At 40.8% G+C, this 14,745-nt stretch overlaps 4 protein-coding genes across 4 annotated transcripts; 2 read left to right on the forward strand and 2 right to left on the reverse strand.

Annotated features, from left to right (window-relative positions):
• Nucleotides 1–5,752: 5,752 nt before the first annotated feature.
• On the reverse strand, nt 5,753–7,541 carry SNOG_14463 (hypothetical protein; the record flags this gene model as incomplete). The annotated part of the gene is made up of 3 exons (XM_001804595.1): nt 5,753–6,335; nt 6,387–7,015; nt 7,083–7,541. The coding sequence occupies 3 exons, from the start codon at nt 7,539–7,541 to the stop codon at nt 5,753–5,755; spliced, it is 1,671 nt and encodes a 556-aa protein (XP_001804647.1).
• A 1,515-nt stretch (nt 7,542–9,056) lies between these two features.
• On the reverse strand, nt 9,057–10,219 carry SNOG_14464 (hypothetical protein; the record flags this gene model as incomplete). The annotated part of the gene is made up of 4 exons (XM_001804596.1): nt 9,057–9,403; nt 9,451–9,527; nt 9,575–9,652; nt 9,690–10,219. 4 exons carry the CDS (start codon nt 10,217–10,219, stop codon nt 9,057–9,059), a joined length of 1,032 nt encoding a protein of 343 aa, XP_001804648.1.
• A 341-nt stretch (nt 10,220–10,560) lies between these two features.
• Nucleotides 10,561–11,324, forward strand: SNOG_14465 (hypothetical protein; the record flags this gene model as incomplete). Its single annotated transcript, XM_001804597.1, has 4 exons — nt 10,561–10,755; nt 10,820–10,844; nt 10,964–11,164; nt 11,215–11,324. 4 exons carry the CDS (start codon nt 10,561–10,563, stop codon nt 11,322–11,324), a joined length of 531 nt encoding a protein of 176 aa, XP_001804649.1.
• Nucleotides 11,325–11,850: 526 nt separating this feature from the next.
• On the forward strand, nt 11,851–12,633 carry SNOG_14466 (hypothetical protein; the record flags this gene model as incomplete). Its single annotated transcript, XM_001804598.1, has 2 exons — nt 11,851–12,257; nt 12,315–12,633. 2 exons carry the CDS (start codon nt 11,851–11,853, stop codon nt 12,631–12,633), a joined length of 726 nt encoding a protein of 241 aa, XP_001804650.1.
• Between the last annotated feature and the right edge of the window lie 2,112 nt (nt 12,634–14,745).

Here is a 14,745-nt window from a genome sequence, read left to right on the forward strand (position 1 = left end):
CTCTCTAGCGCTAGAGTTATAATAGTTACTACTATAATTAATAAAGCTATATTAGTTAGAGCATAGAAGGCTTTTAATAACTAGAGAATAATTATGCAAATATAGAAGCAGAATTATAGTATATATGCTATAGTAGAGTATACTCTAATGCCTGCAAATAAGACTGTAAGTTACTAACTTAAGTTAACTTAGTAGAATAGTTAAGATCTACTAGATAAAGCTAGACTTATACGCTACGACGCAAATTTAATTAAGATAGAGTATTATTAAGCGCAGAAGAGTTGCGTTAAGAATATTATAGGTAAAATGCTATATTAGTATAGGATAGATAGATTATATAAATACGTTAAGCAACTAGAATAAAAGATAAGAGTAAATAGCTATAGATTAGATAGTTCTAGAAGGTAATATAGAGTGCTAGTACGAAAGAACACCTCTTTAGGCTATGCTATAAAGATATCTTAGAGCTAAGTATAATAAAAGAATAGAATGCAGATTTATGAATTAAGTTTAGCAAATTCTTAAACTAGAGAAAGAGATAGAACGTTATAAAAAGGCGTTTTAGAATAGTTAGAATATTTGCCTTACTTCTGCGTACGCTTGTTCTAAGTGCGTATATTAAGAAGACTTTATTGCAAACTTAGATAGAATAGTAAGTAGAGATATTAGCAGAGTATAATTAAGACGTATAAGAGATAGCTTATCTAATTAAGCTACTTTTCCTAGTATATATACATAGTTATCCTCTACTAATAGAGTTCTCTTTTCTTAATAACTTAAAAGAATATTTAGCAACGCAGCCTATTAATTTGCTGCGTAGAATAGAGCTCTCTAGAATAAAGCGAATATACGAAACGCTAAGCTAAGAAAGATTTAAGATAGTATTAAGCAACTAGAATAACGACATAGAAGAGACCTAGATCTTGCAGCTTTTTATATAATAATGTTACTGCGCATATTTATAAGTTCTAAAATATCTTTATTATTTAAGTTCTTATAGTATATATAACTACTAGAGAGATTTAATATATATGCTTTTATATTCTTAATATATATAGGCTTATAAAAGAGAGCTATTTTTATAAGTGCAGGATTAAATACTGCACTTTTATAAATAGAGAGATAGCCTCTAATTAAGATGTATAAGCGTATATAATTTAGATAGAGATTTAGAACTAAAATATATATAGTGCCTTACTTTATTATAGATAGTTAATATGCGAAGAGCGCAAAGTTAATATGCAAAGAGCGTAAAGTTAATATATAAAGAGCGCAAAGTTAATATGCAAAGAGCGCAAAGTTAATATATAAAGAGCGCAAAGTTAATATACAAAGAGCATAAAGTTAATATGCAAAGAGCGCAAAGTTAATATGCAAAGAGCATAAAGTTAATATGCAAAGAGCGCAAAGTTAATATATAAAGAGCGCAAAGTTAATATACGAAGAGCATAGGCTAGAAAAAAGTTAATATTAATCTGATATTAAAATTCCTAATAATAATAGGCTAGCTTAGTACTATTATTAACCTAATATTAGAAATTCTAATATGTATATAGTATAGATAGTACTATAAATCTTAATATTAATATAAGCAGCATATTTCTAGAGTAGAGAAGAGTAGTATAAGATAATCTAGCTGTTATTAATAACGAAATCTCTCTGTTTAGGACGAATAGTATATTATATACTATTATTTTAGCGCTAATATTGCAGATAACTATCTATAGAGATAATAGTAGAAGCATAAAATAGCTTAGAAAAGCTTTTTAAATACTTTTTAGGTAAACTATAACTCTGTTTTACTATATAAGGGAGCGTTAAAGTATTCTTCTTCTCTATAAGGATCTATAGACTATAAACTTTAGAATAATAGCAGTTAAAACGCTATTAGAGTTATTCTTAGAGGTAAGTAACTCTATATAGATATAGCTATTAATATAATTCGTATTAGTAAAGGCTATATAGGTTAGTATAGGTAGAAAAAGAAGCAGATAAATATAGAGAAGGCTGTATTTCTAATACTTAATAGTGTAAATATATCTAAGTTAGGCGCTAAAGTATATTTTTAGGTTCTTTAGAAACTTCTAAACCTTTAGATAGAATACCTAAGTAATAAGATTAGGCTAATTAATACTAGTTTCTTCTTAGCTAAGCTCCTATTAAACCTTAAGCTAATAAGAAGTAGTAGTAAAGATAAGAAATAAGATTAAGCAGCTAAAGTCTTAGTATATAGCTATAGAGTTATAGTAATAGTTCTATATAAATCTTTAGCAGCCTAAATAGATTGCTAGAAAGATAATCTAATAACCTATTAGACCTTACTTATAGTCTTAGTTTAAGAGAGCGTCTATAACTCTCTAATAAAGCTCTATATATAACGTTTTCTAGTTATAACAGATAAAATTAAGCTTATTTTGCTTAATAAGAGCCTATATATTAATAATCTACTACTAAAAGAGCTAAAAATAGCGAAAAGAGACTATTCTTTGCTTTAGACAAGTATAAAGATAGAATTAATAATACTTTTTCTATATTAACCTAACTCTTATAAGCACTCTACGTTAATTAAGAACCTCTATTATTATTAACTAACTTCTACTACCTTTAGAGAATATAAGAATATAGTATAGAGGCATATAGTCTAGCTAATAAGCTTTAATAGTATATAATATAGTGCTATCTTAAGTAGCAAGAATAATAGAGTACTCTATTTTAGACGCTTAAGAGTTTTAAAGAATTAAACTAACCTTCTTAGTAACCTAAACGTTCTCTATCTAATAGTTACTATCTATTTTAAGAGTAATAGTAAAGTTATTCTAGAGAATAATACGCTAATTAACTATAGCCTTAGTAAGACGCTGCTATATAGTCTTATAGATAGTAATATAAGAGTTAGAAAGCTTATAAAGCATAATATTTAATTTAGAAAGAGTATCTTAGCGTAGTATAGAGTTTCTATTACTCTATAAATAGTCTGCGTACTGCTTATTATAGAAGTATAACTAGGTATAAGTAGTAATTTAGCCTTTATAAAGCTTCTCTAATAGACTAGTTTAGTAGTAAAGAGCTCTATAGATAGTAAATACCTAAACGCTATAGCTCTCTTTATAACTAATAGAGGTATAATCTAATAATATAAAAGTAAAAGCAGCGTTATACTAATATAAATTATTCTAGAACTCTCTTACTTCTAGTACTTAGAGGTATAAAAAGTTAAAAAGATACCTTAGTAGAGGCTTAAAGAGTAGAATATTAATTTCTCTATCTCTATAGCAAAGCTAAAATATTATAGTCTCTGCAATTCTATCTAATAATCTCTTAGCTTACTAGTAATATACTTAGTAGAAGTAGCAAGAGACTTATAAAGTACTAAAGTTAAGAAGATTAAAGTTTAGGCAAGGCTCTAGAGGCAATAGAGAATAAGAAAGATTCTCTTTAGATAGATTAGAGCTAGTAAAGCCTTAGTTATTATTAAATTTAATAATAGAAGCACTAAACTAGAGATTATTAGAGAGAAGAATAGAGTAATCTTCTAAGAAAAGAATTATATTAATCTAGTTATAATAGTTCTAGGTAGTTTTAAGTTAAGAAAGAAAGAGATAATAACTTAAAGCAGAGAATAGTATAAGAGTACTGCTTCTAGACTACTAAGTAGATAGAACTTAAAGTAGAGAGCTTCTTCTAGTTTAAATCTAGCCTAAGCTATATAGTATATATAGCTAAAATAGAGCACTAACTTAATTTTACCTAAACTAGTTAATATCTCTTATAATACTATACTAATAATATAGCTTATTAGTAGATAGTTAGCTTTAAGTAGGCTTAAAGGTAATAGAAATAATAAGTGCTTAGTAGTAAGAGAGCATATTTAGCTAAGATAGATGCTAAAACTATTAGTATAAAGCTATATTTAATATTAAATAACTAAATAGAGCATATTAAGTAGTAGAATAGAAAACTAACTGCCTTCTTACGTAATCTATCCTTTTATATATTAAATATAGAGGCATATATAAGCTAGAAGCAAACTTATTTTATCTTATTTAACTTATTCTAACTCTTTTAAGAGATTATAGCTGCCTTTATAACTTATAAGAGCTCTAGGCCTCTAGCAGAAGCATAGTAAGAATAAAAAGTGTTAGAAAAGATATAATAATTACTCTAGAGAAGAAAAAAGTATAAAAGATAACTTTATACTAACCTGCTATTATATAAAAGAAAGATAAGAAGTAATAAAGAAAGTAAGAAGAGAAGAGAGAAGAGAATTAAATAAATTTTAAGAGAGAAATATGCTAAAAAGCATAGTTCTTAGCTAGAGCAGAGTATTAAATACTTAGAAAAGTCTTTTTAGAGCTAAAAAGAACTATACAGGCATTCTAAGAGTATTAGAATAATAAGCATAGATAAAAAATAATAACTTTGCAGAGTAATAGTAAGATCTATAGAGCATAATAAATTTTCTAGGTAGTAGAAGAAGGTAGCAGCAGTTCTAGTAGATAATTTAGTATAATTTTCTAAGTTTGCAACTCTGCTACGTAGGAGTTGCAAACTTAGAATTATATATATAGATATGCAGAGTTAAGATAAGTAGTATACTCTTATAGAATTGCATAATTATTTAGTTTTAGTATAGACAGCAGCCTAGAAGTATAGTATTCTACTTATAGAATTATATATAAGTAAGCTAAAGATTATAGAGCTAAGTGTATATTACTTAGCAAAGAATATCTAGAGTATATAAGTAGCATATTATAATAAGAAGTAATAAAAGAAAAGAGATACTTTAGTTACTCTATAGTATCTGCACTTTAGAGTAGATATATATATAGTATAAGCGCAAAGTAATTAGTTTCTAGAACTAATTACCTTTTATATAAGCAGTAGCAGTAATTAAATTATATAGTTAGAGTTTTTAAGTAGTAGTAGCAGCAATTAAATTAGTTCTAGAGGTTAGGCTCTTTAGAGAGTTTAATTTAATCTAGTTTAATAGTAGCAATATGCGCAAAGCAGTTAATAATCTATTATTAAGTTATAGTATCTATATTATAATACTATAAGAGATATATATCTAGATTAATTATATCTATATAGTGCTGCTTGCAAACTAAGATACTAAATTCTTCTAGAAAATAGAAAATATTATCGCAATTATTAAGCAATACGTAATATTCTTTTTTATAGTATATAACGCTATTACTATTACTATTATTCTTATCTTGCTGCGTTAACGCATAGCTATTCTATATAGTTTTTATTATAACTCTAATCTTAATAATATGCATAACGTAACTTTTTATAATTTTAACTATAGCAGTAAAAAGTTTAGAGATATAAAAAGAGACTTTATATAGAGCACTTAATAAAAAATGCATAAGAAGTTATTTAGATTAGGCTCTTAAGGTTAAGATAGACCTTCTCTTTAATAGAGTTTTTAGCCTCTATATAAATTCTGCGCTAACTATTTCGAGACGCGGATCGGGCCTGTTCCGTCGTATCCTCTCGTCTAGGGAGTTTTGCTAGCGCGGCTTTGCGCGCTTCAGCGGTGCCACTGAGGAGCAACTTGTTGTACCAGGATAGTTGCTGCGGTGGGACGTTTGCGGTGTTAATGACGCGTTTAGTAGGGTCGATCAGCCACAGCGTGACGAAGCGGTGGTGCCCTGGCTTTGTTGGATCGATGAGCTTGAAGGGGGACACGCGCTGTTGACTGTCCGTCTCGTTAGCAAAAACTCTTCAGTCACGATTCAGCACGTGCTTACAAGACATTGGGAAACGCCAGCAAGCGCCCCTGCTTTGTCACCACACTTCCATAATTCTGCAAACACGGCGAGTTGCCGCACCCAAATCCAGTCCCATATACACCTTCCATCCACTTGTACGAGTCCTGGCCGACCTGGTATGCATCATCATCGTTGAGGTACGCGGACGTCTGCATGCGAAAGTACAGACTGTTATCGGCGATGTTCTCGCTGTCTAGATAGTACATCGACGTGGCGGCGATGTGTTCATTCATTTGGCCCTCGATGTGCCATCCGCCGACGGGGAAGTCCGGTTTCTCGGGGGTGAGTTCAATTGAGACCATTTTGACAATAACTTGAAGGCCAGAGGAGGCGAAGCGTTCCACAAGCTGTGTGCCTTCCTGAGGTGCGTATGAGATGTCTGAGAAAGTTGCCTCGGGAAGCTTGGGCTTGCGCACGATCTTCCATTTGTATTCTGTTAGTCTGTTGGGTTCAGACCAGTCTGGAGAGTATCCTAAGTCTTCGAGTTGTTGCTCTGTGACTTCTGCATCTGCGCACTCTTGTGCGTCCTCAGGAATCCAGTTTTTGGCATTTTCATCACTAAAACGCAACATGATTAGTGTTGTGCAGAAATGAGGCGTGTGAACTTACTCAGCGTTATCCACCATAGGCATGCGTTTCTTCATCCTCCCCGCACCTTCTCTGCTCTCATAATCGGCAGCCAAGGCAAGACACTGATCCCACATAGGAAGTGAAGCTTTAATAAGCTCCTCAAGCACCCGATGGATATTGGGATACTTCCCCGGGTGCAAGTTATTCACATAACTGGTGAACTTGACACCACCATCTGGCTGAAACGTAACGTTAGCTGGCAGCCATTGATACGTCTCAGACCAGTACTCTGGCGGCAATGTACCGCTTCCGACTCCATAGTGCATCGAATTGGTTCCTTCGAAATTTTGGTGCTCTGCGTTTGGCACAACGGCTCCTTTGCCGGCCCAGTGGGAAATCGCATCTTCGACACCGACGCACTCTTGCTGGAATGCGCGGGTCCGGCCATAAATCAAAGGGTACATGGATGGATCTACAAAGTCCTGTACCATGTCGTTATAGCAAGGGTGCCAGTCAGGAGCAGCTTCGTGATCGGCCTTGAGCTTCTCAAAAGCAGCACGTAAAGCGGCGTGCAGCTCTGGCGTGACGAGGGAGTCGGACTTAGCCACAGATGCACAAGCATCCAACGTCGGTACGATTCCAGTTTTTTTCAGATACTTGGCTTTACTCTGGAGCTCTTGAATGCACTTTCGCAATCGTCAGCAAATTTGCCCAAATCACAAAGTAAATACCTACGCAGTCAAAAGCGACCCCATTTAGAATATTATCTGGCATCACACCCCCGTCATCATCCCGCAACTCTACCCCGTCATCCCCCCAATACTGACTCTTCCCACTTGTTGCCAGCCTGTAAAAATCCTCGTCCTTCAACGCTAACGCCTCTTTCTTCCACTTCGCCACAATCTCCTCATCGAACACTTTCCTACTCCACTCGGTCTTGTCCGTCAATCTCTCTATGACGTCCATCATAGCCACTTCGCGCACAAAGATCGGCTCCGAGTGGGCTTCATAATTACTGCCGTGCGCACCGATCGGATAGAAGCCGTACTTGTCTTGAACGAGATGGCGCAAGGGGAGCCCGAGCCCGGGGTAGTCGTGAATTGCTGGTTTAGGCGTGGGGAGGAATGAAGAGGGGGAGGAGTAGGAGCGCTGGCGCAATGTGGCGACTTTCTTAATTTGAGATGTTCGCGCCATGATTAAAGTTAATATGAAGAAAGAAGAGGATCGTGATGCTTTAGATTCTTTTCGAACCAGCAACATAGCGCACGACACTTGCGATGTTATTAGTAGGTATAACCTGAGTTTCGAAGGTTATCAGGTGAGCAGCAGAAGGAAAAAAGGAGCCTGCTTACAAAAACGCTTAGGCCTGCCCTATCAAAAGTAATGCAATTATAGAAAAGTAACTAACGTACCTTATAGGTTAGCTGGACACACGAGTTAGCCGAACACTTGATTTACTAAGGAAAACCAATAATCTAGAGCTTAATAACTCTAGATCTGCTAGATAGAACTTTCTAAAAATTTAATATGCTATTTCTATATATCTAAACTCTATATAGCTAAGATTTCTAAGCTCTAGCTAGGATAGAGGAAAAGATATTAGAAAGTACGCTAAGATAATCCTTATAGTTTAGTTTTTCTTTGATAATTTTCTAAATACCAAAGCTATAGATTAAAAATTCTAGGATTATAAAGTTTATATGAATGCTGCTTTGTAGTAAAGTTTTTAGAGGATTTTATCAAGTAGGTCTATAGATATTAAGCTCTAGATTATTGATCTTCTTTAGTACTAAAATTAAGTAGTTCGCGAAGCTATATGGTCCGCGAAGCTGTAAGGTACGTTACACATAGTTCTTAGTACTAATAAAGTATTCTAGTCTTATAATACTAGATTTAGCACTCTAGAATAGATTACAGTTCTTATCGCTTTGAATTTAACGCTACTAGCAGTATATATTAAGATACAATCTCTCTTCTATAGCAGCACCTTCTTCAACGCGACTCCTTTCCACGCAACCTCTCTTGCAATTCAGGTTCATCTAAGAAAGCAAACAATTTCATTGCACGCTCGGACAGACGATAAAGCTATCAGCATAGCTTCCTGGCAGCAACTGTGCTGCAGCATCAACCCCACCAAATACAAGTGTCGTGTCGCCCATTGGAGAGTATCTCGGCCATTTCACGCCCTCTGCATAATTCGGATCGCCGGCAGAGTCGGTGGCGAAGCTGACCCATGATTCTTGCATCGCATGACTGGTCTTCCACTCCAGCTCAGTCGAGTTACCGCGGAACTGATAATGTGTGTCGAACACGAGGGGTAAATCGGCTGTAGCAACGTCAGTCACCCTTCCCTCCCGATTTGCGGTCGTGACTCACAGCTGTGCATTGCACCCAACCAGTAGCGTGGTGTGATGTTAGAGAAATTACCTGCGAAAAGGTATCGATATGTGGGAAGATTGTATTTCAGTCGTTGTCTGGGTAGGTAGTCAGCTCCTATGCAGTCGACGCATGAGACTAAGGCACTGACGCGACCTCGGCCTGCACCGGACACCCAAGAGAAGGCCCAGGTACGGTGCTTAATCCTGGCGGCGGTTTCGTTTCATTCTTCGATACGTAACCCTCGAAAGCAGCGAGCTCGTTGATCGTGTATCCGGTGATCAGAGGCTGCGGTTCAAGTCAGCCAATGAAGGCGATGATTGATCAATCGGATCAGCAACGTACGATATTGGCCGTCAAATTTCCTTCCAACCGCGCAGTGTTGTTCGCAAACACAGTAACATTATCAACGACGGCGCGGAACCTCGGTACGGGAGTATTGCTTCCAGGCAATACGGATCCCTGAAGTAGGTCTTGCAGACGTAAAGCCGGGACATGCTGCATGCACAAGAGCTCAGCTTTGGCGCTGAGGCCACCGCAGTTGGCAGCTTTGGCAAGTTCAGAGAAGTTAGTGGAGTTGTCTGGTGCCGGGCTGTTGACGGCTCCGGACATTGCTATCGCGCCGCTGACAATGGGATCTTCACCGTTGGCATAGATGTAGGAACCGACTAGGCCCGCGCCTGTGTTGGGTTAGTTGCAAATATCGAGTGCGGCCTGAGCTACCTACCAGCTGATTGACCCCATATGATCATGTTCTCGGGATCGCCTCCGAACGCACCAATATTATCTCTCGCCCATTCGACACTTGGAACGTTAGACATGTGAAGCAATTGGGCTTAGAGGCTACATACGCCATTCTTGCGTCGTGGAAGCCCGCATTTTCGCGCGCACCCCGTGCGCCTGGAAATCCAAACACATTGAGACGGTAGCTGTCCATTCGTTAGTCGACATACCGAAACTTCACACGGTTGTGCTGACTTGAATGTGACCACAATATGACTCTCAGTCTTCTCCAACCATTGATCAGGTATCTGATATGGCGCATGCCCACCTCCTTCCTGCAAGCCACCACCACACACCCAAATCAATACCGGGACCTTCTTCGCAGGTTTCTTGGGTGCCCAGACATTCAAGTAGAGGCAGTCTTCACTTTGTGGATCCTGATTCTGGAATTCGGGCACAAGCTCCCAGAAAAGTCCGGTGTGGTTTCCGCTCTGCTGGAAGCAGATGGGCTTATACTCGCGAGCATAGTAGTGGGCTGTCATATCCACTGCAGGCTCCGGTGGCATAAAACGCTTGGGGCCAACAGGCGCCTTGCCGTAGCGGATTCCGAGCCATTGCTTCACATTGGGTGCTGCGTCATCCACAAAGCCTGTGTACGTCCCGCTAGTGGTGACGGCGGTGAGCTCTAAGTCGATATTGATGTTTGAGGCTGTATCCGATGAAGCTGCCTGGCCCGCCGCGAGAAACGTCAAGAGTAGCGCTGTTGGTAGCATCGAGATGGAGTTCAGACTGGTGAAGCTCGAACAATGCTCTCAGCCAGTATGAGGAAATTTGAACCGACTTTATATCTCGCTTGGTGGAACAATTCAGACGCCAAGTGTTACATTATCCATGGCTCATCCAAATGACCCTTACATGCCAATGTATGGTCAAGCTTCGTTGAACCAATCTTACGTCCACGAAGCCTGGTCTCTGGCAGTGGAGGCATATCGTGGCCAGCTTCCCCAGATCGGAAGTTATGCAAGCGGGCAAAGTGGCGAAACCGGGATTCCTTGCTGTTTTGATTGTTATGGTACGCGTTCATAGGACGAACATCCACTGTGGATTCACGACCATGGACATTACCCAAACCAACGTCATGGATGGAGGACCTGCATGCCAAGCCGGCTGTATAGCACGAGAACGCCTCCAAGGTATTCGCGATGCCACTTCCTTCTGTCACCAGATCTATGGCAGAGATTGGATGAGACGTACTTTCTCCAAATTGAAATCACTTTGTGCGATCAGCAACGGCTCTTATGGACGAGGGGTCAGTACAGCCGTCGCCGTCTGCGCCCGCTACAAGTGAAAAGCGTACAGCCTTATAGTCGCAGGCAAGTCCCTCGAACCAAGCACAGTGTACGTCTCCGACCGCGTTTTCTCGCGAATACTCGGCCGAATGCTTCATCAAGCGTCTTGTTATGCCAAGGGCATATCAGTTAGGTCGTGAGGTGAGGCTTTTGCGCGTACTTGACCAGCTGCTGACGCTCGTGATGAATGCAAAAATGTAATTTTTCCGGCAAGACCTGAATTTCTCTTCCTTGGCTGGGAAGAAGCGGAGATCCGAGCCAAACAGCTCAAACGCATTGTTGTCGACGCTGCATTTGTGGAAGCTTTACGCGACCGCGACGCGGTGCTCGAGTGCCTACAAGAACTTTACATGCCTGTCTTCGCAAATGGTTAGTTTGACACCTCTGCTTTCATCTGCACCAACTCTAACAGCCTTCAGTCATTGAGGGTAGTGACATAGAGACCATATCGGCGGAAGATCAGGGTGAGGTTCCCTGGGTGTATTTCCGCCTTTGCTTACCCCTGGACGATATTTTCGCGATGCTATGAAGCGCTGAAGGGAAGCATGGCTGTTGGCGCGCAACCGATGATTCTGCCGGACTGCGAGAGGTCTTTGTAATCAAGTTCTAATGCCAGAGACTTTTGAGCGCTGCATTGATCGATATCAAGCATTTGATGTTTGAGATCATAATGCTGTCGGGGTTGTACTTTCCTCAAAGCGAGGACGGAGTTGGAGCTTCGGTAGCAGACAATTCCGAGTTAGCGCCAGGAACTGAACAACCGCAGCAACTAAATGCGCCGTTCCGTTGCATCGCATCCCTTTCTCGATCCCTTCGCAGTTCCCAAGCGATGTCCGCACTAAGTACCTAGGTAGATCCGACCAGCGCCGCGTCGGTGTGCGATTTACAATCACCGTCTCGCGGGCTGATAATATGATGTATAACTTGCTGCAATCCTGTCAACATGCACAACCAAGCGCGCAATAGCACATACAGCAACTTCCAAACGATCGTTTCCTAATCGGCAATCTCTAAGTGAACCGCCTCACTTTCCCTTTTCCGTACCCACCACCAAAATGAAGGTCCTCATCATCGGCGCTACAGGCAACTTTGGCGTTCGCCTCGTTCCAGCACTCCTTGCGCATGGCCATCACGTAGTCGTATTTGTGAGATCAGCATCAAAGCTGGAGTCGCAACTTCCGGACACTCTCCATTGCCAAATTACCGTTGTTGAGGGCTCCGCAAAGGATTCGGGCGCAGTCAAGAATGCCATCATCGACCACGGTTGCGACGCGGTCGTAATTACGGCAGGCCTATCAGCTGTTGCTCCTTGGGCTCATACCGACCTGCCAGTGATATTCCGTTCCGTTGTCGAAGCAGTACGGGAAGCGGCAAAGGAACGAGCCGCACCAGTTCGCGCATGGTTCTTGGGCGGCCAGGGTGTGTTGAACTTCCCTGGGACAAAAGTCATGATAACTTCATAGTACGCATAGTTTTCTTTCTTCAATCAGCATCGCAGCACGTACTGACGAGTTTCCAGCGTTCCCATCTTCCTCGAGCATCGCGAAAACTATAATCTGCTCAGGTCTCTTCCATCAGACTCAATTGAATGGTCCATGTTCTGCCCAAATACCATGGTTCCTGAATCTGCATCACCAACAACAACTGTGCAATCGAGGCCAGTCGCGAGTGCCGATGTGCCGCCACTCTGGAAAGATTCGTGGATCAAGCATATTCCTTTGATCGGCAGGACGCTGGTCTGCGCTATAAACGCGATGCGCTATCAAACGACGCTGGAACAGAGCGCAGAGTTCATTGCGGCTGATCTTGAGTCGCACGAGAGCCCATGGGTTGGATGAAGAGTCGGAACTATCGAGAGATCGCGGTGAGCGGGTCGATACCATTTAACGGGCGTTTCTTTTTCATTGCGGTATGGAGTTAATAGAGATGCGTTGGCACTAATTTCGAGCAAAGCAAGCAAATCCTACCTCTGAGAAGCTACGCAGTTTCTCTGTGACTACCGCTCACAAGTCTTGGGATCGAAGTTGAAATTTTGCCCCTTTACTTACTACGCCATTCGTGTCGAGGAGTGTGGTTAGACGTCCATCAATGGTTAAGGTTTGAACAGATGACGCCCTCAATTGAATTTTGCCGCTTTGTATACGTGCTCCACTCTTGTCACTGGCTGTCTCATAGACTGTGCAGCTCTGACCGGCCTTGATTTTACTTCTTTGTTCGGTATTAACAGTTCATTGCGCCAGATGCCTGTATTGGGTGCCTGTTGAAGGAATGTCAAGTTGCCACTCACTTCTGCGGACAGGAGCACTTGTTGAGCCGGGCTAGACTGGGTGGGTCTGAGAACAAGTGCGGTGAACGACGTGGCTCGCGCAGAAGGGAGTAGAATCGCGGCGGCCCGTGCTTTCCTCAGAGCAACAATGGCACCAGATGGTACCAGACAGACACTCTAGCTCACTCTAGAACACACCAGACAGAGATGCGTTGACCATCCTGGGCAATGCTTAGATAAGTCGCTCCAACGAAACAGCGCGCCTCAGAAAGGATTACAGAGTTCGTGTTATTCGTTGTCATTTGCGATTCATGGAGAAGCAAACCTTCGTCCGAGGTGTATATAAGTAACGAACCTTTCGGTGATGTAGAGATTTCAGCAAGAGGAGCTATTGAGAAACGGGTCAGCAGACATGACATATCACATTGTAACTCTTTACTTCCGTCCGTAAGCTCTTCCTCAGGGCGCGTGAAGTTCGCGTGTTGTCTAGCCCTCCTATGATGTTTATGCCAAATTTATGAGCCTTTCCCAAAGCCCTTGGAAGAGAAGGGGCCAAGAGTTCCTGCACATTTTTCGGCACTGATGGGCCCTTCTGGATAGTCACTTAAGCAATGCTTCGGCATGCAACATACCACTACCAGCAGCAGTACGCTAAAGAAGCCAGAGTAATAACCATAAAGCAAGGTGTTTCTAATGTGGTAAGTTCACCAAACCCAAAAAAAGTGTGAAAAGAGCCAACAGTCATAGAATGAATAGTGTCAACAGTTTTCCGACAGGCCAATTCTAAACGAAGGTCGTAGATGAGTTCGAGTAGCGCCAGAGCCTACAGATCCGAGCAATCATCGTCCTCCTTTATCGCAAAGGCGAGAAAAGCCTTAAGATATTGTTCTCGTGCCGCAAGTGCTAAGACTTTGTAGAGCCCAAGTAGAATAATCAATCGACATAAGGCTCTTGCTTGCATTTATCCGTCCGGAAAGTAGAGCCGAGTAGTTTTAGTAGGCGGTCTTCTCTAGTTGTTTGGCGAGCGCTTATAGCTGACCTCAGTCTAGGCGAAATAATTTAAGCAGTGCATTTCGATGATAACAGCTCACGCTAAGAGTCTAGGTAGACACAACATCAGAAAGATTTTGTAAGGCCCAGGTCAATCAAAGTAAAGTTATCCGTCCGTCGCAAAGGCGGGAAATGTTCCAACCGCTGAATTCCAATAGAGTTTCTTCTCTCCCAACAAGATTTAATAGTTCGATAACGCTGAATTTGCCGGTAACATAGCGCAAACTGTGCGTTCGCGGTTATCCCGCCACCACCTGCACAGCCATATTTCCTAGAAAACAGTTCACCTCCTGCGACTTAATGACCCAGCGTGAAGGCTACATAAAGTGTCGCTAGGCTTCGACTACGTTTTTCCAGCTCTCCGCAGTCTACATGTAGTTTCACTCGCTAATCCGTTGTCGTTGTTACCCGCAAAAGGCGTGTTATCTTCATTTAATGCGCCCAAAACTAATGCCAGACCAGCAGGCATTGCGACGCTGCTGCGACCTCATGCTCACCTGTCGCCCCGACTCTCTTGCTACATCCCGTCATCGCTAGTAAGGTCAGGAGAGAACAAGTCGGAAGTAACACAAAGACAACATGGTTGATGGCGAAAACGCTGATGGAGTGTAAATATGCACTAAAGAACGCCAGT

The sequence above is a fragment of the Parastagonospora nodorum genome, assembly GCF_000146915.1.
Source record: "Parastagonospora nodorum SN15 chromosome Unknown scaffold_32, whole genome shotgun sequence".
Lineage (NCBI taxonomy): Eukaryota > Fungi > Ascomycota > Dothideomycetes > Pleosporales > Phaeosphaeriaceae > Parastagonospora > Parastagonospora nodorum.